The 25,547-nt window shown below is 44.1% G+C and overlaps 1 protein-coding gene across 5 annotated transcripts in view; it reads right to left on the bottom strand.

Moving 5' to 3' along the window:
• SFXN1 (sideroflexin 1) overlaps positions 1-25,547 on the bottom strand; it is a 40,541-nt gene that overhangs the window by 3,357 nt on the left and 11,637 nt on the right. For all 5 annotated transcript variants that reach the window (XM_019450359.2, XM_019450361.2, XM_019450360.2 and 2 more), the window contains 9 exons: positions 23,825-23,999; positions 16,981-17,151; positions 16,140-16,238; positions 14,762-14,837; positions 14,160-14,245; positions 13,069-13,196; positions 11,144-11,193; positions 4,110-4,159; positions 3,656-3,703 (listed from right to left, as the gene is read on the bottom strand). In XM_019450359.2, coding sequence (XP_019305904.2) covers positions 3,656-3,703; positions 4,110-4,159; positions 11,144-11,193; positions 13,069-13,196; positions 14,160-14,245; positions 14,762-14,837; positions 16,140-16,238; positions 16,981-17,151; positions 23,825-23,988 — 872 coding nt within the window. In that variant the 5' untranslated portion in view covers positions 23,989-23,999. The remainder of the gene's footprint in view (positions 1-3,655; positions 3,704-4,109; positions 4,160-11,143; positions 11,194-13,068; positions 13,197-14,159; positions 14,246-14,761; positions 14,838-16,139; positions 16,239-16,980; positions 17,152-23,824; positions 24,000-25,547) is intronic.

The following is a 25,547-nucleotide window of genomic DNA, read 5'->3' as shown; positions in this document are numbered from 1 at the left end:
CACAGAATCTGAAGCAGACTCCAGGCTCTGAGCTGTCAGCACAGAGCGAGATGCAGGGCTCGAACTCACGAACCGTGAGGTCATGACCTGAGCTGAAGTCGGACGCTTCATGGACTGAGCCACCCAGGCGTCCCGATTTAGTGGAATTTGTAACACTAACAATTCACTGGCACTAATATGCTTTTGTCCATTGTATAATAACACATGCTTATTGCAAAACTTTTAGAAAACACTAAAATGGGGGCGACTGGGTGGCTCAGTCAGTTGAACATTCGACTTCAGCTCAGGACATGATCTCAGTTCGTGAGTTCGAGCCCTGAATCAGGTTCGCTGCTGTTAGTATAGAGCCTGCTTTGGATCCTCTGTCCCCCTTCTCTCTCTGCCCCTTCCCTGCTCATGTTCTTTCTCTCAAAAATAAATAAACATTACAAAAAAAGAAAATACTAAAAATTGCAAGAGAAAAACATCACTCACAGTCACACACCACTGAGAGATGACCTCTGTTAGTCTTTGATGAATTTTAAAAAAGTACTTGAATGTATTATATGCATATATATATATTAAAGCTTTTTTTTGTTATAAATGTGTATTTATTATACAAAAGTACGAAGAAAAACTGTCCAGAATACTTACTACAGAAAACCTGGTAATATTTTGATATGTAATTAATCTTTTACCTTTAAATGTTTATTTCTTTATTTTGAGAGAGAGAAAGAGAAAGCATGCGCTGGTGAGGTACAGAGAGAGGGAGAGAGAGTCCCAAGCAGGTTCCGAGCTGTCAGAGCAGAGCCTGACCCGGGACTCGATCTCACGAACTGTAACCGAGCTGAAATCAAGAGTCAACGTTTAACCAACTGAGCCACCCAGTCGCAAAAATAAATAAACATTTATAAATAAATAATAATTAAATAAATAAATACTGGAGTAATATGTTTCTTGGCAGCTGAGTAAACTCCACCTGTAAAACCACCTGGTTCTTGTGTTTACTTTGTAGGAAGAAGTTTAAATAATCCTTCTGCTTCCTTAATGGTGACATGCCAATTCAGACTTTCTAATGTTTTAGCATTGTTAACATTTTCTAGGAACCTGCCCGTGTGCCTGTTTCCAAATCTACTGTTGTAATGATGTCGATAATATTCATTTACCTTTTTAGACTCTGCGAGGTCTCTAGTTATACCTCTTTTTCGTTCACAACACGATTTGTTCCGACTGGCGTCACAAGATGACCATCCATTACTATTTCCAAAGAACCAACTTTTGACCTTTTGTTTCTGGGCCTACCTCCTTCCTTTCTCTTTCCCCGGAGTTTATTCTTTTTGTTCCTTTTTGAACTTCAGTTGGACATTTAGCGCATTGATTTTCAGGCATTCTTCCTTTCTAATATAAACATTTAAAGCCAATCATTTCTCTCAGAGCAACGTTTTTGCTGCTTCCCACAAATTTTGATACGGAGGGTTTTTATTACTTCTCATTTATACAGTAGAATGGGTAACTGTGACATATTTATACAACGGACTATTATATAGCAGTCAGGTAAATGAACTCAGCTACATGCAATAATGCGGAGGAATCTTAGCTGTAGGACATTGAATAAAAAAAGAACGAACACCAAAAGACTATACATAGTAATGACACCCTTGTCTAAAAAGTTCCCAAAGAGGCAAAACTAAACATTAGTAATACATATATGTGTGTGTATATATATTATATATATAAAGTAAAAAATTTTAAGGGGCGCCTGGGTGGCTCAGTCAGTTGAGCAGCCGATTTCGGCTCAGGTCATGATCTCATGGTTCATGGGTCCACAGGCCCCGCGTCAGGCTCTGTGCTGACAGCTCGGAGCCTGGAGCCTGCTTTGGATTCTGTGTCTCCCTCTCTCTCTGCCCCTCCCCTGCTTGTGCTCGGTCTCTAAGATAAACATTAAAAAAAATTATTTTTTTTAAATAAATAAAAAATAAAAAATTTTAAATGCAATTGTATGATAACTATGAAGTTCTGCATAATGGTTAAATCTGCAGAGGAGGCAGGGAAGAACCTACAAAAAGATGTAACTGACCGGTGATCTTTTTATTCATGAGTGGGCAGTGGGTGCACGGATGTTCATTGTATCATTAAAGTAAACAAAATAAAATAGGGTCATGCTGGGACCAATAAGAACAGTGTGTAAAGAACCAAGGAATAGGAGTAATCCTATTCTATGGAACTTATGAGCAAGAAACAAAAAGAAAAATAAGCAAATGTAGAAGCAAAAAAAACCCAGAGTGATAAGCTTCATTTTTAGATAGGGGAACACAAAAGAGTGCCCTTGGTCTCCCAAATGTGGAAACCACGTACTCTCCAAGGACAGGTGACCTCATGGCACCAGTAGTTACAGAAAAACTTTGAAGGTCCATACCTAGAATTTAAATCAATCATAACAACAAATGTTAGAACAAATACAGTGTTTTTTCTCATAACACTTAAACAAAACCAAGGTCTATGTAAGGAGCTCCTTTATGGATTTTCAAATCCTTTGATCTCACAATCACAAAAGCTATATTTATTAAGGGTTTACTTTGTATCAGGTGCTCTCCTCAGCATTTGACATACACTATTTCTGAGTCACCGAGTACAAGGTCAACTGTTGGGACACTGGTATATACTAGAGAAATAAATTTTTCTTGCGTTAAGCCCTGAGATTCTGGGGTTTGCACAAGTAAATAGGTATGATTAGCCCTCTTAGGAGATGGAAAAAAAATGCATCTGCCCTGGGCTTAGAGAAGAGGTTCTAAAGGTCTTGCCCTCTCCCAGGGGAGGGCAGGGCTCTAGGCATCAAAGTGGTACAAGGCTCCCTCTCCTGGAGATTTAGTGCCCTATTTAGTACTAGTAGGAGCCAAAGACAGAAATGAAAGAGCAGGTGAAAAGTGGAGTTCTCTCTCAGGTGGAGGGGACCTGATACAGTTAGTTCCAGAACACTTCATCATGCTTTGAAAGCCTAGGGCACTAAAGACCGTACGTTTGAAGCCTGTCGGCCCGTGAAGGTGCCACGAAGGCAGCAGCAGCCTGGTAATCCTCAGACAAAAGCCAAACAACAAAACGCTGCTCTCTGTGCTTTCATGTTAGACCAGGAGGAGGCTGAAGACCTAGATTTATCCGATGCCGATTTAATGCCCGTCAGTCCCGTTCTTACATCAAAAGCAGGACTGAAGGGTGGCCTGGGATGAAGGCACACGATAAGGCAATTGAGGCGAAAAGCCAAGTAGGAAGAAGGGAAGCCAATATACCAATCACTGAGACTAAGTGTGTGTAGCTGCTGTCCCTGGGGCGGATCTCAAATTCTAGTGCGTCTGTGTTCCAGCTGCATTTGCTAACGGACTGGGCGGCCAGGAGCCATATCTAAAGTTTTCTAAAAGCACACTTGTACCAGGAGTTAACGTGATTCTTACAAAAGAATAAAGCATTTTCAAATGTGGTGGTAGAGCTGGATCAAGAGTTTTGAAATTAAGCAGATGTGTGTTTGATTTCTGCCTCTGTCTTGTCCTTTGAGGGACGTGGCTTCATTCATCTTTGTGAATCTCAACGTCCATACAAATGAAATGGGACAGCAGCACCTGCGTCTTCAAATGGTTTTTAGGATTAAAGCTGGTGATCACTCCGAAGAAAAGCAAATACATACCTTTTCTGAGGAAACAGAGCACAACACAGCGGCGTAGCAAACACCAAACTTAGAAAAACGGAAAAGAAAAAGACAAGTCAGAGCCTTTCCAATGGCAACTTTCAGATCCTTTGTCTGTCTCACTTTTATAACGATCCTTCAAATATTACATTTCCTCCCCAAAAATACGTCCTGTTTGTGTAATTTTATCACCAGGGACTGTCAAAATAAGTTTCAAAAAAATCAGAGAAATATCCAGAACTTAAAAAAGAATCACACAGAGTCCCAAATGTTGTAGGTTTCCCTTTGCTTCTATCCAATTGTTGGGACCATAAGTTCCCTAAGTTCCGGGATCTGTTCTGGGTCTCACTTTCAAAACCTGTGTCTCACATTATCTACCCATTGCTTTGCCTTTCTTATGCTGTATATTTACCTCCATAAAGGAAATTAAGTATGTAAAAGTGATTCCACTCACCAAAAGCCAACTAATCCAACTTGAATAGGCGCACTCATCCACGGGAACCTCTGTGTGGAGAAATAAATTACTTTGAATGCTTTTTATACAGGCTCTTCGAGACAATTTCTCCTGATTAGCGGGAAGGAAACTCTCCACACTACAAGACCCAGATTAGTGAAATGTGGGGGGAACAATGCAGCAGGCACGTTAGTTCTCACTTCCTGCAGCCTCCTTGATCTGTCAGTAAATGCCCATGCAGAGATCAAGTGGCTTCTCATTTTTTTCTCTTGCACATATAATCTGAGAGATGCGTGGCTCTAAACAGGTGGAGAAATCATTACCATTTAATTGTAATTCACCTCTTGGCTGGGGAGGCTATACAGCCTGGTGTCAAGGTTGGAAGACAAACTAACCTGTACTCAAACCTCTGCCCTGCCAGTTCGCTCCTGACAGTGGGGGAAAGACAGGCAGAGCCCAAGCGCTCCAAGCTTCTGGTTTTCTCGTCTGCAAAACGAGGATCACAGCGGGCTTCCCAACAGTGAATGAGAGAAGATATGTCAGGTATTGGTCATAAGGCACCTAGAACGGTGCCTGGAACGTAGCAGAAACCCAACATTTCCCTCCTCCCCTGCATCTTCCCTTTCTTGCTTTTAGTTGCTGTCAATATGGTTAAAACTATTGCTGGCACAGAAAACTTGTGCCTTTCTCTTTTTTTTTTTTAAATGGAAACGAAGGAGTTGGTTGGTCTTTCAGAGAATAAGCAGTTAGCTTTTTAGTTTTCAAAAAGGAGTGGTACCAAAAAACACACTATAAAGAACGGTGGGGTATATGGTTATAGAAACAAGGCCACTGAAACGTCTGCAACCAAGTTGTGAACTGGTCGTTATGAAATCAGCCAACTTAGTGAAGAGTCAACACAAGCTGTTAAAAAAATCATGACCCCCAAGATGCTTGCAGGAGAGGCATACCCTCGTCCCCGAGAAGACTCCTCTGGAGAACAGGTACATCACGCAGGGTAGTGTGGGGGGGAGAGAGGCATGGACTAGAGAGGAAGGGAGAAATGTCATCAAGAGAGGACACACCCACCCCTCCAAGGACAGTAAGAAAAGGACACACGGTATCTTGGGCAACTGGCTTGGAGTGATGATGGATTTTCATCAGGAGATGTAAATCCTCGCCCTGGCACTGCCCAGACTTGTGACGTCTGCGCTGGGTGACAGGAAGGCAAGCTCAGCAAGGAGATTTTGTGAAGGATGAACTTGAGCCCCTGAGAGCGGCCTTCTTATTTCAAGTGGACTCTTGTCTGAAGGGAAGGGGGCTAACCTGTTAAACCAGGGAGCAGCTGCAAGTAATCTCCAAGGACGTGTGCAAGTGAGAGGCCGACTGTGCCTCATGCCAATGGTTTCCATGGAAAGGCTCTCAGTAGTGACAAGGATCCTGGAGAACTCTGACTTCATCCAACCTGGATGTCATCCTCTCTCCTGACTCCTCTCCAGCAGCCTGTCCGCTCAACTCATCCCCACTTTTTAAACAGCACTTAGCCTGAGACTCAGGGAGCTGTGGATGTTTGGTCTTCCCTCATATGCTCCCACACCTCGAACTGTGCCAACAGAGGCTATCTTAAATAATAGTTTCAATGAATTAGAGACACTACCCATCAATTTAAAAGGTATATATTCATGAGGCCAATGTGCAAAAAGTTAATATGACTCTAAAATCTTCCCTCCGCCAGGATCGTGATCTTTTCCCCAACAGCTTTACTGACTTATGGTAAAACGCACAGATTTGATGTGTAAAGTTTTGATACATGTATTTGGCTGAGAAGCCATCACGACGATCAAGATAATGAACATATCCTTCCATACCTAATGCTTTCCTTGTGCCTTGTGCCCTTGGCAATTTCTCTTTCTGAAACCCCGCACCCCATTCCCTGGCAACCTCTGATCTCTTGTCACTATATGTATCAGTTTATATTTTCCAGCATTTTATGCACAGAATATATTCTTTTGTGTAATCATTTTGAGGTTCATTCAGGTTGTTGCACGTTATCAATAGTTCATTACGTTTGCTTGCTGAGTTAGGTATTCTATTGCATGGATACAGCACAACTTGATAATCTATTCTCTTGCTGATGACCATCTGGGTTGTTTCTGGTTTTTGGAGATTGCAAATAAAAATAAAGCTGCTGTGAACATCCGTCTTTTATAGACACATGCTTTCATTTCTCCGAGGTAAACACCTAGGAGTGACATGGCTGGGTCAGGTGGTAAACATCTGTTTCACTTTTTAAGAAACTACCAAACTATTTTCCAAAGTGGTTGTACTGTTTTTCATTCCCACTAGCAGGATATGAGAGTTCCAGTTTCTCCACATTGCCACCGACATTGGCTATGGTCAGTCTTTTTGACTTTAGCCACTCCTGGAGGTGTTTAGTGGTAGCTCATGTAGTTTTTACGTGAATTTCCCCAGTAACTAAAGATACCGAGCATGTATATGTATATAAACACATATATACATGTATAAATATGTATATATGTATATATTTGGGGAAATGTCTGTTCAAACCTTTTGCTCATTTTTTTAAATTGGGTTGTTTTCTTGAACGAGTGTTGAAGGCTCTTTATATCTTCTGTATAGAAGTCCTTTATCAGATACAAGCTTGCATAGATTTTCTCCCAGTCTGTTTGCCTTTTCAAAACTATAAAGTTTTCAAAAAACAGAACTTTATCATTTTGATGAAGTCCAGTTTATCAATTTGTCTTTTATGGACTGTGCCTTTGCTGCTGTGTCTAAGAAATCTTGGCCAAACCCTCAGTCTCAAAGATGGCCTCTTCTATATTTTGCCAGAAATTTTACAGTTGTAGATTTTTACGTTTAGAGTCTATGAACCATGGGGAGTTAATTTTTATATATGGTACAGTCAATTCCCTATACATAGCCCACAACCTGGCCATCTGGAAGTTTCCCAATAAGCCATGCTGTGTGTCCTCTCTGAGCTTCTGTGGACCATGTATCCTTGGCCACCATTCAAGTCTCTGCCCACCTCCTGCATTTGGGGGAGACATTTCTAATCCCTCTGTGCTGCATTCTGTAATCACCAAGTGTTGGAACCACTGCCTTGTGCCTCTTCCTGTCACTGTGCTTTCTGGCTGTTGAGAGCAGGGCTCTGTCTCTATGACTCAATTACCCAGCACATTCCTTGGATTGTAACAGGGCATTCAGCAAAGGGCTGCTGAGTAAATGCACGAGTGAACGAACAAATAAATGCTACACTCACACTTAATTAACAGAAAATCCTGAAAATACACTGAGTAGACAGAGCTGTCTACCTTTGTTAAAAGGAATAAGGAAGAAGCAGAACTAAGGGATGAGGAACTATTATCTCATCTAAACCATAGTAACTTTATTTATTCCTAATGAAAGTGCCAGCAAGGTAAAGAGACCACAGGAGTTATTCTTCAAGAATACCATTCTTCAAAGTGCCAGATTTTAGGCAGTGAACTTTCTGATTTATTGCAAAGGTTTCTGTGAGTCACCTGCCCACAGATGATGCTTTTTTCTAGCTAGCACTCCACTTGGAAAAAGATAAGGCGTGGGGGGAGGGATGAGTCATACCGAATGCTCCCCAAGCTCACCATTAAAAAAGCCAAGAATGTCCAATTTGTTTCATGTTGGCAGAGGAGTTTGGTCATGTCCAAGGTAAAAGCCCAGGCAAGTGCATCCTTACAGAGGGGCACATGCGGCCGCTAGAGCTGTGGGAACAATCAGGGGGCCAGGCGAGGCAGACATCACCCACATGGACGTTACGAGCTGCTGAAAAATGATCTCTGAAACCTCTGTGAAAGGAGCATGGTAAAGCTTGCCTTTCAAGATGCACATGAAAGCGCTCCGAAGATGGAAATGTATGGCTATTAACACAAGCCACCTCTGCCTATGTTTTAGTAGCAGCTACACTATCCCTTCAGTCCCATGGGAACTCTCTACTGCGCAAAATGCAGGACTTCAGCCTAACAGCAACCCTGCACTCTTTCGGGGAGTGGAATGTGTGCATGAATAGCCCAACATTTAGCCACTGCTTTTTCAAAGCGACGTCCTCCCCTGGGGTCTGAAGGGGTGCAGCCACAACCAGACCCCCGGTAGCTAGCGAGACCCTGGGACTGATCCACCAGCTACTCTGACCGCCTCTCCCAACCTCACCCCGGGGATCTGCAACCGGCGGCCTCTGCCAGCTCCAGGTGAGGGGCGGAGGGGTGGAGGGGCAGAGGGGCGGAGGGGCAGGCTGGGGAGCGGGGCAGGCAGAGGGCTTCTCCGTGAAGGATGTGTGGGTGGCACACCTCCAAATCATTATTAAGTACATGGTATCGAGCGAAGCTAAAAACTGCAAACTGAGATGGGGGAGGAGAACAAAATATGTATTCATTTATTAACGTGAAAAAGCCTAAAAGAGAGTGGCAATGGGGGGTTAACTGCCTGGATCATTTGCTGCTTCTTTCATGTAGAAAATGCTGTTAGGCCGAAACAAGAAAATGATGCATTATGCACAACTACGTCCCCTGTCCAGTGTTTGTCACTCAGAGTAACTACAGCAACTTTTCCAACAATGCCGAGACCCCAGGAGTGCCAAGGCACGACTGAACTGGGAGAATGATGTACCAGCCTCATTTCCATGCGTTTTCTCCAGTGATCTAACTTTTCAGCATTAACGTAGCTTCCAATGCAGACTTTCCTTGAGAATTTCTGGGATCCCTAGCCATGATCGGGATACGCGTCAGCAGCCACAGGGCACCACGTGCCCCCAGGCTGCAGCCAGACTCTGCAGAATCGAGTCCCACCCGCGGTGGACGCAGCGAGACTCGGAGCCTCTGCTCCAGAGCCAGGCTGCCGAGATTCTTCTGCTGGGTGGCCTTTGAGAGACAGAGAGAAGAGGACGGGAGGGCTTCGGCAGTGGGGATGCCGTCACTGAAGGTGGCCTCCCAACAGCTTTCACAGCCACCTGCAGATTCATGACAATCATAACCTTGTGACATGATCGGCAGAATGAGCCACACTGATGACCCGTCTCTTACGAAAGCGTCACTTTTATCGTCAGACGAACTATATAAGATGACAGCTTCCAGGTCTTGTAACCAACCTAGAAATCTGGTCTTGCTTCAAAAACCTGATTGTTTCTTCAGTTCAGCAGGAGTGGGGGGTTAGATTTATTTTGATCCTCCATTGCTCCTGAAGTTGGCACGCCAAGACCTTAGGAGCCAAAAAGGCTGCCTGGGCCGACGTATGCCCTTGCAGAAACAGTGGGATTCTAATGCCTTCCCAGAGCAAGAGCCGGCAGAGAAGAACACAGGGCATCAATTCAACGTCTGCAAAGTTAGGCATGTACTGTATGGGCCACTCACTACTAGCACCCTGAAGTGCTTTTTCCTTCAAAGCCGAAATCACTTCCCATAAGTAAAGCAGGGATCGACAGAGAAAGGAGCACTGCATTAGTTTTTTTCAGATTTTCTGAAAAGCACTGAGATGTCAAAGCTGATGAATTCCAGATGTGTATATAATCTGGTAGTTTTAGGATACAGTCACTGTTCAAGTACATAAACTAATCCGTTAGCAGCTTTTAAGAGTCCATCTTCTCTAAGCTTTGCACCAGAAAGAGAGATGGGCAAAATTTTTTCATTAATTCTTAAAATAACAGCTTACTGAAGTAGGTAAAATGTCACGTGAATCCACAATGACATTTTGGTCTATACCGACAGCTTTACTGCTTAAATACATACATGCATATAGATATAGATATAGATATAGATATAGATATAGATATAGATAGGTATCTATATATCTATATAGAACTGTTTTGTATCTGGGGACAGTTCAATGGCTACAGGGCCACCATAACATGCTATTGCACAATTCATACTGATGTGCAAGACTGCTGTGGGAGGGTGCTCAGGGAATACAACTCTTTCATGTGCCCACAGCACCCAAGAAAGAATACGAGAGAAGGTGCTGGAGAGAGGGTCCCCTTTCCCTAACATGGGGTTGATGCAGGGACGGGCCACAGCCTGGGTACATGGGTCAAATGAGGCACTCGACGTTACTATCTCCTCACGGCATACTTTCTGGTTTCCTTCTCTAAGAACATTAATTGTATTGCAAGTGTTTATGAAGTGTTCACTTAGCGGTGACTGTAGCTTTCCTCCTGGGGCCCATTAGAATTCTCCTAATCATGGGATTAGGATTAGGAAACCATTCAGGAAGTGTTTGGCCTGCGAACTAGGTCCTTTTTCAAAGCTTTATAGTGTCTCTTCGATGTTACATTTCTGTTTCTAAGACCCAAAACGATTCACCCCAAGACAGCTGCGGTCTTCCCCACAAGACACCTGTTCCTTCAGCGAGGAGCCTGCCTCCTTTCTCCTGGTAGATCTAACAAAGCCACTTTCCAAACTGCATGAGCCACATGAGTCACCCGATTCTACCATATCCCAATTGTTAAAGCACTGGAAAATGAAGATGATGCGTGAACACTATTGCTTTAAACCGCGGATGCTACAAACAGCAGTGTAGGAGCATCGAGAGTCCTCGGTCACAGTTTCATCCCATGATGTTTTCAGTCCTTGAAGGGAGGTGGCTGAGAGACTAATGAATTACTAGCTATGATCACCAAAGAAAAATACACGGGGCGCTATATTCAGGGTTCAACAAAGCTACTACTCCAAACGACGTTTCCATTTCCGGTAGTCGGCACAGTGACCTATCAACACATCACTCCAAATTCACACCACGTCTTCATTATCACCTAGCTAGGCATCCCAGTGATGACGAGGATGAGTGTCTCACTCATCCCGAGGGTGTGACCTCTCGAGAAGTGAGCAGCCACCTTCCATTTACGAAAGCTTTTTCAAATATCTGAGATCACAAGTAAAATGTCCCTCGAAACATCTTTTTAGTTACGCGAGTGCCCAAGTGCCAACGGCCTTCAAACTCTTTACTCGCTGTGTAGGAAACATTCTGCACAGTTTGAAATCCGAAAGGGTTGAGGCAGAGATAGAAGCGGGGCTTACCTTTAGGAAGGCTTTCTTCTCCAAAGTGTTCATGATAAATGGAGGGATGGCTGCGAGTAAAGACAGATCCACCTAAGTCTTAATATTTATTTTCAGCTTACGTTTTTTTCAACAATTTCACAAAACGCTTATGTCACTTTTAGGCTATTTTTGCTGGCAGAGTGCAATTATTTGCAGTAATTCTTTAAAATACTTTAGTATTTAAAAAAGATTTTAAAACTAATGTGATGGTCTTTACCAGCCAGAAAATTTTATAATCTTGAAGGGAACTTTATATTTTACTTTAAGTATGCAACAGCACACACATCAGGAACTTTCCTCTCCTGTGTTAACAAAACACATGCAACCTCCCCCAGGCATCCATCCCACGTGGGGGGAGAAAAAAGAGAAAAAAGAAAAAAAGATTCCTGCCTTGAGTGACCCTAGAAAAGTTACCTAACTTCTCTGAGCCTCAGCTTTCTGTTTTCCTCATTGATAAAGCGGAGAAAATTCTATCAAACTGGCTGGGACGGTCAGATACAATGATGCACATAAAACTTCGGGGAGTGGTAGTTCATTTATTATTTACTCACAATTTCCATCAGACTAAACTGTCACGTCAACCACTTCGATATGGCAATTACCTCTATAGATTTCACTGGGAAAGAAAGATTGTGTTTCTCCTCTGGGGACTAAATAATGTTTAAAATAACCAAGCCTCTAGAAATAGAAAGATCTGTTGGGCTGGCTGAACTCCAAAGGGGAACCTTGTATTTCAAAATGAGAAAGAACAAAACTAAAATCGAACACAGATACGGGACAGAAGCAGGAGTTGCAAGCTTGATTTTGGCAAATCTGGAAATCCGGGCTCAGCAGGCGCGTCGGGGAGGGCGCCGCGGCCCCTCGTAGGTTGGGGAGGGTGTGTTGGTGCCAGACTCGGGGGGACTCTTGGCCTGTTTCAGGACTGCGGTTTCCACAGCGCACCCACCTCCAGAGCAGACACTGCTGTCTCATGAGGGTCCACGAGGGTGCCTTTGTTGAATGAATTAATGGTGGCGAAATCGGATAATCCCAATTACCTGGGATGCCACTACCATGTTCCTCAGAGTTTTCCTTCAGGCCCTTTTCTTCAACTTTTGCTGCCTACTCCTACTTATCCCCTGATGAGATTCACAATGACAAAATGAACTTAAAGACAACAAAATATACTAGCGGGACAACCTGACAGCAGTTGATTAAGTAAGTAGGCTTCCCCTGAGAGCCTGGTTAATAGCCAAGTGCTTTCTGCATTCAGTTTAGATGATCAAATTAATCATACAAGTTTCCACTTGTTTCTATAAACAGCACTAGACCTTCCAGACCATCTGGTTTCTGAGTAAGTCTGAGAATCTTCTCTCGGCCTTGGGTCTGAGGGTAGCTCTAGAAAGCCCTAGGAGGGGCCCAGAGTTTCTCAGGGGAACTAAACACAATGCAGATTTTGGCTGGCGCTTGTGCTGACTCCAAGCCCTGCGAACAAAACTGAGTAGAAGCTTGGTGCACATCTTAAGAGCTGCTCTAACCAACCCGACTTGGTGTGTGTTCTAAAGGGTCTCCAACTGATACAAATCAACCTCCAGCAGAAATTACTCTGATTCAAGAACTTTTCGAAGTTTCTTTTTAAGAGTGATGAAAATCAAATTCTTTGCCTTCAGGTTCTCATAACCCATACTGTCACCGCCCAGGTCCACACCTGTCCCCAACACTGGTCTGCTGTGGTGGGCCAGCTTCCCGGCCAGTCTCCCCAACCATCCCACCACCACTGCTGGCTCCCTCTGGCCTCCACAGGGCACCCACAGCGCCAGGTGTCGTGCAGCAAAAGCCTAAGAAAGATGACCCCACGCCCCTGCCCAAACTGCCTCGTGGCCACTCAGACTACAGTCAGGCCTCGCTGACTGACAGCTACTAACCCATGCCCGGGGCTGCCATGAGAATCCTGGAGACGACCACCTGTGTGATGGCTTGTTTTGCAGCATTGGCCGACTCGCCCAAGCGGTTCCCATTCTCGTCTGTGACGGGAATGCCGACTTTGAGTTCCCTGCCGAGCAAAACACATGCAAAGAGGTTCACAGACGCCCTCTCGTGAAAAGGCTGGAAACAGCACTGTCCTGTGGAAGATCAAGTCCCCACTTAATCCAACTAGCCACTCAGGTGTCATTTTTGGCACTAAGGGGCCTGTTTTCAAATACCACGAACAAGTTGTATGACGGGCTCAAGAGTAAATTAACACTAGCGAACTCCATTACAGAAAGTGTCTCATTTTTAGGAACAATAGGACTCAAAGGGCAAGTATGCTAACTTAAAGATAAAGCTAACTCCTATGCTCACGTGCAAACCTGGGCAACTCTCCAAATGAGAGACACATACATGATATGTGCCATCAGTGACCTAACTGCCTAGACTGACGCAGGACTCACTAGTACGTGGCACTGCTGGATATTTAACTCTAGTTACTAACACTAAAAGTACACCTCCTATTTGTTACCCTTCCTCGTTATCCATTCCAAGCTGCTTTTCCTTGTCCTTTCTTCTCTCCTAATTTTTTGCCAGGGCTATAAAATACTTTCAAAGATAGACATGAATATTATTTTAAAGCCAAGAAGACGGTTCTGGGCTGTGGTCGGGGAGAACCTATTTTAGAGAATACACTTTCAGTGCAGAGACCTTCTCTGCCTAGCCCTAGCACAAACATTATGTGAGCTTGAGATCCACATTTTAAACGTTTTACTACACAGAAGCAGAAAGAATATTCTATCCCCCCACATGCCCACAGCCTACTTTAGTAACTAACAGGTCATGGCTAAGCTTGCTTCATTAATGGACCCATCTCCGCGCCCGTGACGGATTATGCTGAAGCAAACCCCACGTCCCCCGTAGTCTCCCGTAATTCCGTCTGCAAAGATTAACATGAACTTGTAATAAAAGTTCCGACAAAACTAATTATCCCAAGCGGCTCCACTGTCAAGCACCAGTCCTTTCGACGACTGCACGTGGATCTTACCTTTGCCTCATTAATGGGATATTAATGCAATTAGCAGCAGCTACCGCAGCAAAGGGAACAAAACGTCCTATGAGTGGTGAGACGTGCTGCAGAAAAGAGAATTCCAAAAGCGTTACCTTACTTTGCCCGGATGACTAAATGCACTTATTTCTCCCTGAAAACCGCTAAAAACCCAGAGCCTTCTTTGCACGGATGCTCAGGCCAGGAGTACTTTCAAAACTCGTGGCCTGGTGGTGTCCGTCTACTTCCCGCATGGGCGCACTTCCGGGACATGTGACAGCTTAGCCTGGCTGACGGACTGGGGGGCTTTGGAGTCACAGAGTCTGGAGTCCACGTACTGGCATCCCTACCTCTCCGGAGGTGTGGGCGCAGGCACGTTCTTCTGCACACAGCCTCTAGCGGGCAGTTAGGGTCAGGGGACATTGGGCACAGTGCCAGGGACAGACCAGGGGCTTGGCAGACGGTGTGGGTGACGGCACTTCCCAAGCTCATTGGAAGACACAACTGGACCTGAACTATTCTGGGAAATAACTGAGAGGCTTGGAGCCAGGCAGGTGAGAAGAAATTCAGAAGCTCTGCTACAGAAATGAGAATCTGGGTACCTTGGTCAATGCATTGAGTCCCAGAGCTGTTGCTACGGCTCCAGTTGTGGCAGAAACATAAGCTGTTCCCAATTCACTGAAAACAAAGAGAAAGAACGGTGCGTGAGAAAGGAGGGCACGTCAGGAAACTTGGGCTCGCCGTTTTCTGAAGAAATGAGGGGAAGATGTGAAAAAGCGTGACTGAGAGCGGAGAGCCCCCAAAACAACACCTGTTATCGGTCTACACATAGCAACGCCGAAGGGGAGCAGGCGGACCCCGGAGAAGGGGCACCCCTCGCACACAAGCCGCCTGCCACGTACGACGAGCGGCCACAGGGAGCCGGTTCCAGGGTGGGACGCAGGGGCTGTGCGTGCACGACGCCACAGCGCGGGGAGGAGGGAGGAGAAGCCGGGTCTGCGTGTTGGCAGCACGGCTGCTCAAGCGAAAGATACTTCCCCAATATAAACATACACACTGAAAGCAAACCTGCGCTGCTGTCGTTCTTAAAACGATAGAACCTGTCGTATGGAACTACTGAAGGTCCCGTCCTCGACAGTCAGCCAAGCACAGCGCTTTTCTCTCACTTTAAAAGAAATTTTAGTTCAAAGGGTTGGAAGAAACGAAGGTGTGATAAACACTGCTGGTGGCAGATTTCCACAGCCTTTGTTCCATTTGGGGAAAGAAGACCGTGTGGACCGTCAAAAGCCATTTGAAGTGATGCGACGAAAAAGAAAACACTCTGAAGTGTTGTACGAGTTGAGCTAAAAGCTGTGGTTAGCTAATCACTTCAGGACATTGAAACAGTTGTTTACAGGACTGGCTCTGTAGATGATTTATTTTAAAGACAAATCCTGGGGCACCTGGATGGCTCAGTCGGTTAAGCATCCGACTTCAGCTCAGGTCATGATCTCACGGTTCGTGAGTTCGAGCCCCACGTCGGGCTCTGGGCTGACAGCTCGGAGCCTGGAGCCTGCTTCGGATTCTGCATCTCCCTCGCTCTCTGCCCCTCCCCCCGCTCATGCTCTGTCTCTCTCTAAAATAAATAATAAAAACATCAGTAAAACCCCAGAAAGACAAATCCTGTATGAGAGTCCCCCTGATTTCTGCAGAGATCGTACTACTGAGCCTGCGACTTTGGACACTGCTGTCTGGCCACAGGCTCAGGGTAGGTGGGGGCTGTCTAAACTTGCCACAGGCGTTCTGCAGGGGGAGCTCGAGGGTGTGGGAGACAAACCCACCTACCAGCACCACTAACAGCACGAGCCCTGAGAAGGGAGGAGAAGAAACACTACTGAAAACCATGCCCCGTGATATTCCGAACAGTATCAACAATTCGTACGGCACTGAATCAAGGGCACGCTGGAGAAGTCAGGGAACAGTTAACTCTTACAGTCTTACTTTACAGTGAGGGGAGCGTCTCCACTTCTGTTGGTGTAATTGACCACGGCATTGAAGGACTGGTTAATCCACTGCCAGAACAGCACCGCCGGCGTGGTCCTAAAACAGAGCGATCCATCACATACCGGCCATCGCCTGTGACCTAGCCGCTGTGCAGAACAGAAAATGTGAACACCAGTAACCAGAGGGGAGATGGACTGCGGAAGGAGGACGCTAGGGCAGAGACCGTGCATTCTGGGTCGAGGGCTTCGGACCTGTACGGCGGGGCAGATGCTCGCCCTCTGGTTCTCAGCTCCCTCGTTCTTTAGTTACGAGTAACACCAAGCTCAAAGGGTTACAGTGAGGAGCAAGTTATCTTCCTTACATTTTATCTTAAATCTGTAAAGAGCCTGGCATACATACAGTAGGCAATCAACAAATGTCAGGTTCCTTCTCTTGGGGAAAAAAGAAGCCATTTGTAGGCAAAGTAGCCCTAATGCCTCCTAACCAACCACATGCAAAAGCCTAAGTGTCCACGTCTACAGCTGCACCTACACTGTGGGTCACATGAACGGATTCAAAAGAGAATCTGCTTAGAGCGTTTTTTAATTTTCTTTCCTCCATCTCATTTTCTTTTGGGTCTCAGATTTAGGGAAACGTTCAGTCTCCTTTTGAACAACGAAGAGAATACTATTTATTTAGCACAGGGAAAAGTTAAAACAACCCCCTAGAGTTACAACATCTATACGAAGTGGAACTCAACGTGAAATGACATTTCTTTCAATAAAACTATTCACATACAAAACTGTACTTGAAGCTTCTGTGATGTAAAACGAACTGCTGTCACATTTCCAGAACTTACCTATAAAACGTCATCATACAACCTGTGATGGTCATGTTCATTGGAACCTGAGCTGACATTCTGCCTATCAAAATCATCTTTTCACCAGTGTCGGGATGAAAAGCTGAATCATAGATGTATTTTGCTCTCCATAACTCATTTTCTGTGAGACCAGGAGGAACAATTCCTTGCCTAGGGAAACAAGAAATAACAAGGGAAATTTCATCTTAATTATCTCACCAGTGCTCTAGAGATGTGTAGCTAGAAAGTTCTTGAGTTTCCGCTTACCTGAAACAACCGTGCCTGCAAGTTACTAAGTGAAATTTTAGTAACACAAAAGACAGTAAACACAATGTACATTTCACACCCGTATATCTCAAATCATCTGTAATTTTGAAAAACAAAAACTTACCTTATATCTTGAAGTACTCAACTCTGAAATATCCTTTGTTTTAAATGACGTATTTAAAAACGTATCTTGAGGGGCGCCTGGGTGGCTCAGTCGGTTAAGCGTCCGACTCTTGATCTTGGCTCAGGTCATGATCTCACAGTTTGCGAGTTCAAACCCCATGTCGGGCCCTGCACTGACAGCACAGAGCCTGCTTGGGATTCTGTCTCTCCCTTCCCTGTTCTCCCCGCTCTCTGTCTCTCTCTCTCTCAAAATAAATAAGTAAAACTTTTAATAAAATTAAATAAATAAATAATAAAAATATATCTTGAACTTTGCAAACTCTAAAATATTTTTAGCCAACTAGACAAAAGCTGTGGTGATCAAGAACATTAATTTATTTTTATTTATTTATTTATTTTTTAAATGTTTTTTTATTTATTTTTGAGACAGAGCATGAGCAGAGGAGGGGCAGAGAGAGAGGGAGACACAGAATCTGAAGCAGGCTCCAGGCTCTGAGCTGTCGGCACAGAGCCCGACATGGGGTCCGACCCCACAAACCGCGAGATCGTGACCTGAGCCGAAGTCGGACTCTTAACCGACTGAGCCACCCAGGCACCCCATTAATTTATTTTTAAACCTACAGTTCGAAACCCTAGGTTAGAAAGGCTCATTGTCTTGTTATCAAAGAAACGCATGTTCATTGCTAAACATTTAGAAAACACAGAAATTCATTACTGCAATGAAAACCACTCAAGCCTGTAACTACTCATTCCCACCGACACTGTTGTGGTAAATGTGCTGCCAGTGTCTTGCAGGACCTGAATACGCCACTTAGGACCTTTATAAAACACCACACCAACTGCTTTATGACCACCTTTTTAAAACGAGAAATATTTTGTAAACATTTCTCTGGATCTTCCTTCTTCTATATCATCTATACTGGGTTGAATTCATATCCACCCAGAACCTCAGAATGTGACCCTATTCAGAATCAGGGTCTCTGCAGATGTAACAATTAAAATGAGGTCATGCTGAATTAGGGTGGGCCCTAAATCCAATGACTGGGGCCCTGAGAAGAGCCATGTGCAGACAAAGACGGCGGTCCCGTGGTGGCAGAGGCAGAGACTGGAATCATGTAGCTCCAAGTCAAGGAACATCAAGGAACGCCTCGGGCCACCAGAAGCCGCATGAGGGGAAGAAAGATTCTCCCCTAGATCCTTCTCAGGGAGAGGGAGATGGCTCTCCCCACACCTTGACTTCAGACTTCTAGCTTCCAGAACTGCAACAGAATAAATACATTTCTGTTGTTTTAAGCCACTCAGCTTGTGGTAGTTGGTTACAGCCGCCTGCCTTAGGAAACTAACGCATCATCCTTTCAAATGCTACAGCATTCCACTGAATCTCAGATAGCAGATTATCCCAATCCCTTATTGTTGGACATTTTAATTGCTTCTAATCTTTTCATTTGTAAAGGATGAGGAAGTTAATCTTCTTATAAATAAATCTTTTCTGCATCCAAGATTATTTAGAAACGAATACATTTGCTGTGGCAAAAGTTATATGAAATATTGAGACTCTAAATATGCCTTTTATCCTTTTCTTTACTTGACTGTTTTTTTTATTATCAGTGGCAGCAGCAACCTCACTGTTTAAGCAACTCACATGTACACTTAACACACTGTGGTTGATCTGGTTAGTTGTGTTACCGGCTGCCCAGAACATGTTTATCTTTATGTGGTCAGGTAGGAACAAATACCTAGAAAGGCCTGACCCACTGCAAGGTTGTACAAACATTCACCTCTACGTCCTATACTTTCAACATTGTTTTGCTGTTGTTGTTGTCACTGAAGTTTTTAGTTTATTTGGAATTTATCTTCAGTTATGAAAATGTGAAATTTGCTTAATTTTGCTTTCCCCCTGGCTGGTCTACTGTGCTAACACCAAGATTTAAATGTTACAGTCATCATCTGCTGACATCCTGTGAATGCCAGGCTTGGTTTTGGGGCTTTCTGTGCAGTTCCCACTATCTACACCTTGTGGGGCCGATCCCCACCCTTTTGCAGACAGTCCATTTTTTGCCTGGTAAGAAGGCAGAGGTCTCTCCTACCATGACTCCTCATTTCCCTTTTCAAAAGCCCCTGAATTATACTCATTATTCTTCCAGACAATGCTTAGAATTATTCTGTCAGTTTTGGGGGCGCCTTGGTGGCTGAGTGGGTTGAGCGTCTGACTTTGGCTCAGGTCATGATCTCACAGATCGCGAGTTTAAGCCCTGTGTCGGGCTCTGTGCCGACAGCTCAGAGCCTGGAGCCTACTTCGGATTCTGTCTCCCTCTCTCTCTGCCCCTCCCCCACTTGGGCACACACGCATGTGCGATCTCTCTTTCTCTCTCTCAAAAAAATTAATAACTATTAAAAAAATTAAAGAGAGAACTATTTTGTCATTTTTCAATATTGATTTATTTATTTTAGAGAGAAAGAGTGGGGGGAAGGGGCTGAGAGAGAGGGTGAGAGAAAAACCCAAGCAGGGTCCATGCTGTCAGCACAGAGCCTGATGTGGGACTTCATCCCATGAACTGTGAGATCATGACCTGAGCCGAAACCAAGAGCTGGGATGCTCAGCCGAATGAGCCACCCAGGGGCCCCTATTTTGCCAATTTTATATGTGAACACAATTGTATTTGGATTGAAACTCTGTCCAGACTGACTGCATGTTTCTCCAGTTACTCAAAGGCCTCTCTTAATGACCCTCCATGGTCGTCTAACTGCTTCACACCTCCAGGCAAGTATATGCCCAGATGTTTCATATACAGGTATATACGTGTTTTGGTCTTAGGAATGATATTAAAAAATATTGTCTTATTATTGCTGGTGTACGGCAAACTATTGACTCTTTGGGTGTAGCCCACTCATCATATTCTCTTATTTGTTCCACTAGCTTTTTAGTTGATTGGTAAGAATATCGAAAGGAAGGAAGGAAGGAAGGAAGGAAGGAAGGAAGAGGGAGAGAGAGAGGGAGGGAGGAAGGGAGTGTGGGAAGGAAGAAGGGAGAGAGTGAGGGAGGAAGGGAAAAAAAGAAATTGTCTCATGTTTTTAGATCTCTACATCTTTCTTTTTTTAAGTTTATTATTTTTTTAAATGTTTGTTTATTTTGGAGAGAGAGAAAGAGCATAAGTGGGGAGGGGCAGAGAGGGAGACACAGAATCTGAAGCAGGCTCCAGGCTCTGAGCTGTCAGCACAGAGCCTGATGCGGGGCTCAAACTCACGGACCCCGAGATCATGACCTGAACCAAAGTCGGACACTCAACCGACTGAGTCACCCAGGTGCCCTTTAAGTTTATTTATTGAAGCAATCTCTGCATCCAACACAGGGCTTGAACTCAGGACCCTGAGATTAAGAATCACATGCTCCACTGACTGACCTGGCCAGGTGCCCCTCTCCTTCCTTTTTTATGTTTACTGAATTAGTTAGAGCTTCTAGAAAAATACTATACAATAGTGAAGATACAAGCATCCCTGACTTGCCCCTGACTTTATTTTTTTTTTTTTTAATTTTTTTTCAACGTTTTTTATTTCTTTTTGGGACAGAGAGAGACAGAGCATGAACGGGGGAGGGGCAGAGAGAGAGGGAGACACAGAATCGGAAACAGGCTCCAGGCTCCGAGCCATCAGCCCAGAGCCTGACGCGGGGCTCGAACTCACGAACCGCGAGATCGTGACCTGGCTGAAGTCGGACGCTTAACCGACTGCGCCACCCAGGCGCCCCGCCCCTGACTTTAGAGAGAATGCCTTCTAGGGCAGGATTTTTAGGAGTGTTCTCCTGGATGTAAAAAGGGCCCATGTTCAAGTTTGAGAAAAAGGATTCAACAGCTTTCTTTAGTCCAAGACTTTGTGGAATACTTAAAAAGTCAATGGGATAGGACATCCTCAAGAATGGCATGCAGGGGCATGCCTGGCTGGCTCCATAGGTGGAACGTGCAACACTTGATCTGGGGGTTGTAAGCTTGAGCCCCATGTTGGGTTTGGAGATTACTTAAAATCTTAAAAAACAAAAAAAATGGGATGTAAACTTATTCAAATTTGACTATGGAAGCCACCTTGTCTCTCCCTCTCTGGGTGTCTCTCTCCTTCTCTTGGTCTCTGGTGTTGGGGGGAAGTATTCCACAGGATTGCTTTTCTGCAGAACTGTCTGGGAAGTTCAGTTCTCCTGTTTCATCATTTAGTGCGATGCTGGCTGCTACTGTGGAATGTGTGTTTTTTACCATATTAAAGACACACTGTACCTTATTCCCAGCTGAGAAATTACTTTCTGAGAAACACATGGATAATTTCACCTTCTTTTGGGCATCTATCAAGATGTGACTTTCCTGCTTTGGGTGTGATAGATTATAGTGATAGATGCCCTAAAGTAGATCATCTTTTTTATTCCTGGAATAAACCCTACCTGTTCAGGTTTTAACGTAAGTCTGGATTTGATGTGCCAGGATTTTATTTCGGAGTTTTGCCTTATGAATTTGTAAGATGGGCCACTGCTTTCTTTCAGCACACTTCTGTCATTTACAGTACGAGGGTTGCACATGAATTGGGAAGCATCTCCTTTTTTTCAGGAAATTACATCAGCTTTATTAAGGTATAATTTAAACGCAATAAAAGTCACCCATTTTAAATGTACGATTTGATGAGTTTTGGAAAATGTACACAGTGGTGGGGCCACCTCCAGGATCATGGTATGGAATGTTTTCATCTCCCCAAAAGTTCCTTCCGTTCCTTTCTGCCACTTCCTGGCAACCCCCAGTCAGCTTCCACCTTTTCCTCTGTATCAGAACTGGCAAACTGCAGCCCATGGCCTGCTTCTGAATGGTTTGTGTGCTAAGAGTGGTTTGTACGTTTTTAGACGGTTGTTAAAAAAAAAAAAAAAGGCAGCGTGCTTGGGAGGCCCAGTCAGTTAAGCATCTGACTCGTGGTTTCGTTTCAGGTCGTGATCTCGTGGTTTCGTGAGTTCAAGCCCCACATCAGGCTCTGTGCTGACAGAGCAGAACATGTTTGGGATTCTCTCTCTTTCCCTCTCTCTCTGTCCCTCCTCACTCATGCTCTGTCCCTCCCTCTCAAAATAAATAAATAAACATTAAAAAAAAAAAAAAGCAAAACAACACAGAAGAATATGCAAGAGAGAATATGCAGACCGTATGGCTTGCAAAGCTGAAAATATTTACCACCTGGCCCTCTGTGGGAAAGGTGGGCCACCCCACGCCCTTCACCGCTGGAAGAGCACCCCGGTTCGCTCCCCACGTCTTTGTTTCTACTCTCTCACCGAGCCAGCTCCGATGATCATTAATGCCCTGCCACTGCCGGGAAGCTTCATCATGCTCTTACAAAGAACTGTTAGCTTCTTTGCAATGTGTTTATGCCTTTTCAACTCGTCTTTTCCTCTCCACCTCTCCTCTTTTTATGGCGCTTGTTCCAGATTCATAGAACACCTGCTTTTCTGAATTCCTGACTGTGCTTCTGCTGTCCTCCCTGCCTTGTTCTTCAGTACTTTTGTATATGCTTCCAGGACTGCTGTCCGGCTATTCTCTCTTTACGCGCAAGCACATACGAAGATCCGGCCAGCCTCAGAGCTGGTCACAGAGTTTACAGGCTGCCCTTGGTTCCTTCCCCAACCACCCATGTGACCAACCATCAAACTCCTGCCTTGTGTATGCGGCTTGTGGCCCGAGTGCCCACTGCTCCGATTCTCAGCTTCCGGCGGACTCTCCCCGAGAGCAGGAGTCTGTAAACTACTGTTTCTGGCTTGCCTGCCTCACTAGCTAAGAGTGGCTTTTAAGTTTTTAAAAGGATTGTTTAAGAAACAACAACAACGCAAACGCCAAACTAAGAAAAACAGGCGACAGAAACCCTTTGTGGCCCACAAAGCCCGAGATATTCTTATGTGGTCTTCGATGGAGACAGGTGTGACCACTGCCTTACTAGAGCATCTGTCTTCTCTGACCTCATGACCGACTCTTTGAGTTGATGAACTGTAGCCCAAACCTACAAACCTGCCACCAGCATCCTTCCATCTGAGCTCCTGCCTGTGCAGTTTATTCACTGAGATTCCAGCTCAGAAGCAACCAACCTACCCTAATTCTTAACAACTTGTTTTCTACACGATGTTGTCTCCATCTGGAGATAGAAAGATACACAGGGGGCTACAGATGCTGGGGTGTACTTAAGAGGAGGAGGCAGAGCGCTGGGAGAGGGGACCTCACAGATTGGTACTTAGGAGCTGGAGGGATGGCTGTCTCATTTCCAGGTTACTCTGAACCCTGGATATCTGCATTCAGGCTCAGCATAAAACAGGATAAACTGTGTGTTCCTATTTCCTCCTTTTTGGTTAAAAAGAAAGTTGTAAAATCACTAAGTGAAGGTTTAGAGATAATAGGTCACATGACAACCTATTACTATAGTCACCAAAAAGCATAGCCGTTAACGTTACCTGTAATCATGCACCACTCTTCTAGCATTCTCTAGTTGTTCGTTGCTTAACAGAATATTCCTGGGGTCTGTCACAGTGAAGAAATGATTGGCTCGTCCAACAAAGGTGCTTTGATCCCATCGAGGTTCCTTGATGTTAATGTTTGCTGGAAGTTCTCCAGACATCGTCCTGGACTCTGCGGAGGGTCAAAAAGACAAGTCTAGTCAAGGCTTACAATGTTCCAACACGTTTTACAAACTTAGAGTCACATCAGCCTTCAGGCAAAGATTTATGTACATTCCTATTTACAAAAATAACTTGGCTATAACTGGCAGAAGGACCATCTACATCCAAAGCTTACTTTGTCCATAAATCCCACCTGATCTTAACCAAATTTCACTAATTTCCCACATATTTCTCTTTATAAACACACAGTATCTCATCACTCCTTAACTTCTGGAAGCCTAGAAATACTCTAGAAAAAATAGAAATATAAAAAGTTAAAAATTAACATCAGCAGTAACAGGGTCTGAAGTTTGAAACCCCTTTTCTCAAACTACTACTGTACTCTGGTCTATTAAATTTGTTGTTTCTACCAGTAGAAGTGACTAATTATGCAAAAAAGGGTTAAGTAAATGCCAAACATCCTACAATTAGAACAAGATTCAGATTCAGGCAGGCTTGTTGAGCATATAAGCCACCAATCAAAAATGACAAGTTATGTTCTTCAATCTAACATAGTGGAAAAAGTACAGTGGCACAATCCCATGAATAAGAGTAACACTGTAGCATTTAGTGTAGTTTATGGCTAAGGACCATTACTATTTTCCCAAAAGTAAATAATTTCTTTCTCTGAGTGATACACTTATTTTTAAAACTGCACTGTATTATTAAAATGCATGCTTATAGTAGTATTCTGAATAATGTAAGCTTATTGTAGAAAATACAGAAGAAACAAAACCTCTGCTAATTTAGCCACACTGAAATAAACATCTTTAATGTTTGGGTAATTCCTTGCAGGCATTTTTTAATACATATTATCATATAAATAACAAAGTAAAGTTGATATCATACTCTGTATTTTAATTTCCTGATTTTTTTTGTTTTGTGCTTATTTCATGTGCATTTCCCACAGCACTAAATATTCGTTTTGGGTATATAACAACACCTTTAATGTTTAAGTTATTTCCAGTTTTTCACCATGATAAATCATGTTGTATCCTTGTCTCTGATCTCTTCAAAGCTGGTGATCTCCTTAGGCTTGATCTCTGCATGACATTAGCAGATTGAAGGACTGGATCACTATGAAGGCTTCAAACCATTGCTTTTGTATTCCTGTCTCCCTCCCCTACATTTCTAATACCAGTTCGAATAGCAGCTTTCTTTTCCAGGTGCTTCACAAGTTCTTAGGTACGGTAAGATGCCAGGTGCAGACTCTAGGCACTCCGGTCACCGGGCTTTATCAAACTCTCAATACGTATCACAGCCCACCGGATCAAAAGCGAACGTGTTAGGACAACAGACGTGAGAAATCTAGTGCGTGTGACATAGCTGGTCAGGAAGAGTGAGAAGGTAAAAATCAGGTCTGCTGTTCATAAAGCCAGCTGGACTAGCAAACACGGATGAAGCCAACTGCAAAGTTAATGGGAAACCATACTTCTCCCAAGGTCACGATGCAGCTGTAAAGTGTCATAACACTGTCCTTCTTGGAGTGACCACTGCTTTCTTATCTCACCCAGACACC

Source organism: Panthera pardus, unplaced genomic scaffold, assembly GCF_024362965.1.
Source record: "Panthera pardus isolate Hobbes unplaced genomic scaffold, ASM2436296v1 HiC_scaffold_2, whole genome shotgun sequence".
Taxonomy (NCBI): domain Eukaryota; kingdom Metazoa; phylum Chordata; class Mammalia; order Carnivora; family Felidae; genus Panthera; species Panthera pardus.
This window is presented reverse-complemented; position numbering and strand designations above follow the sequence as displayed.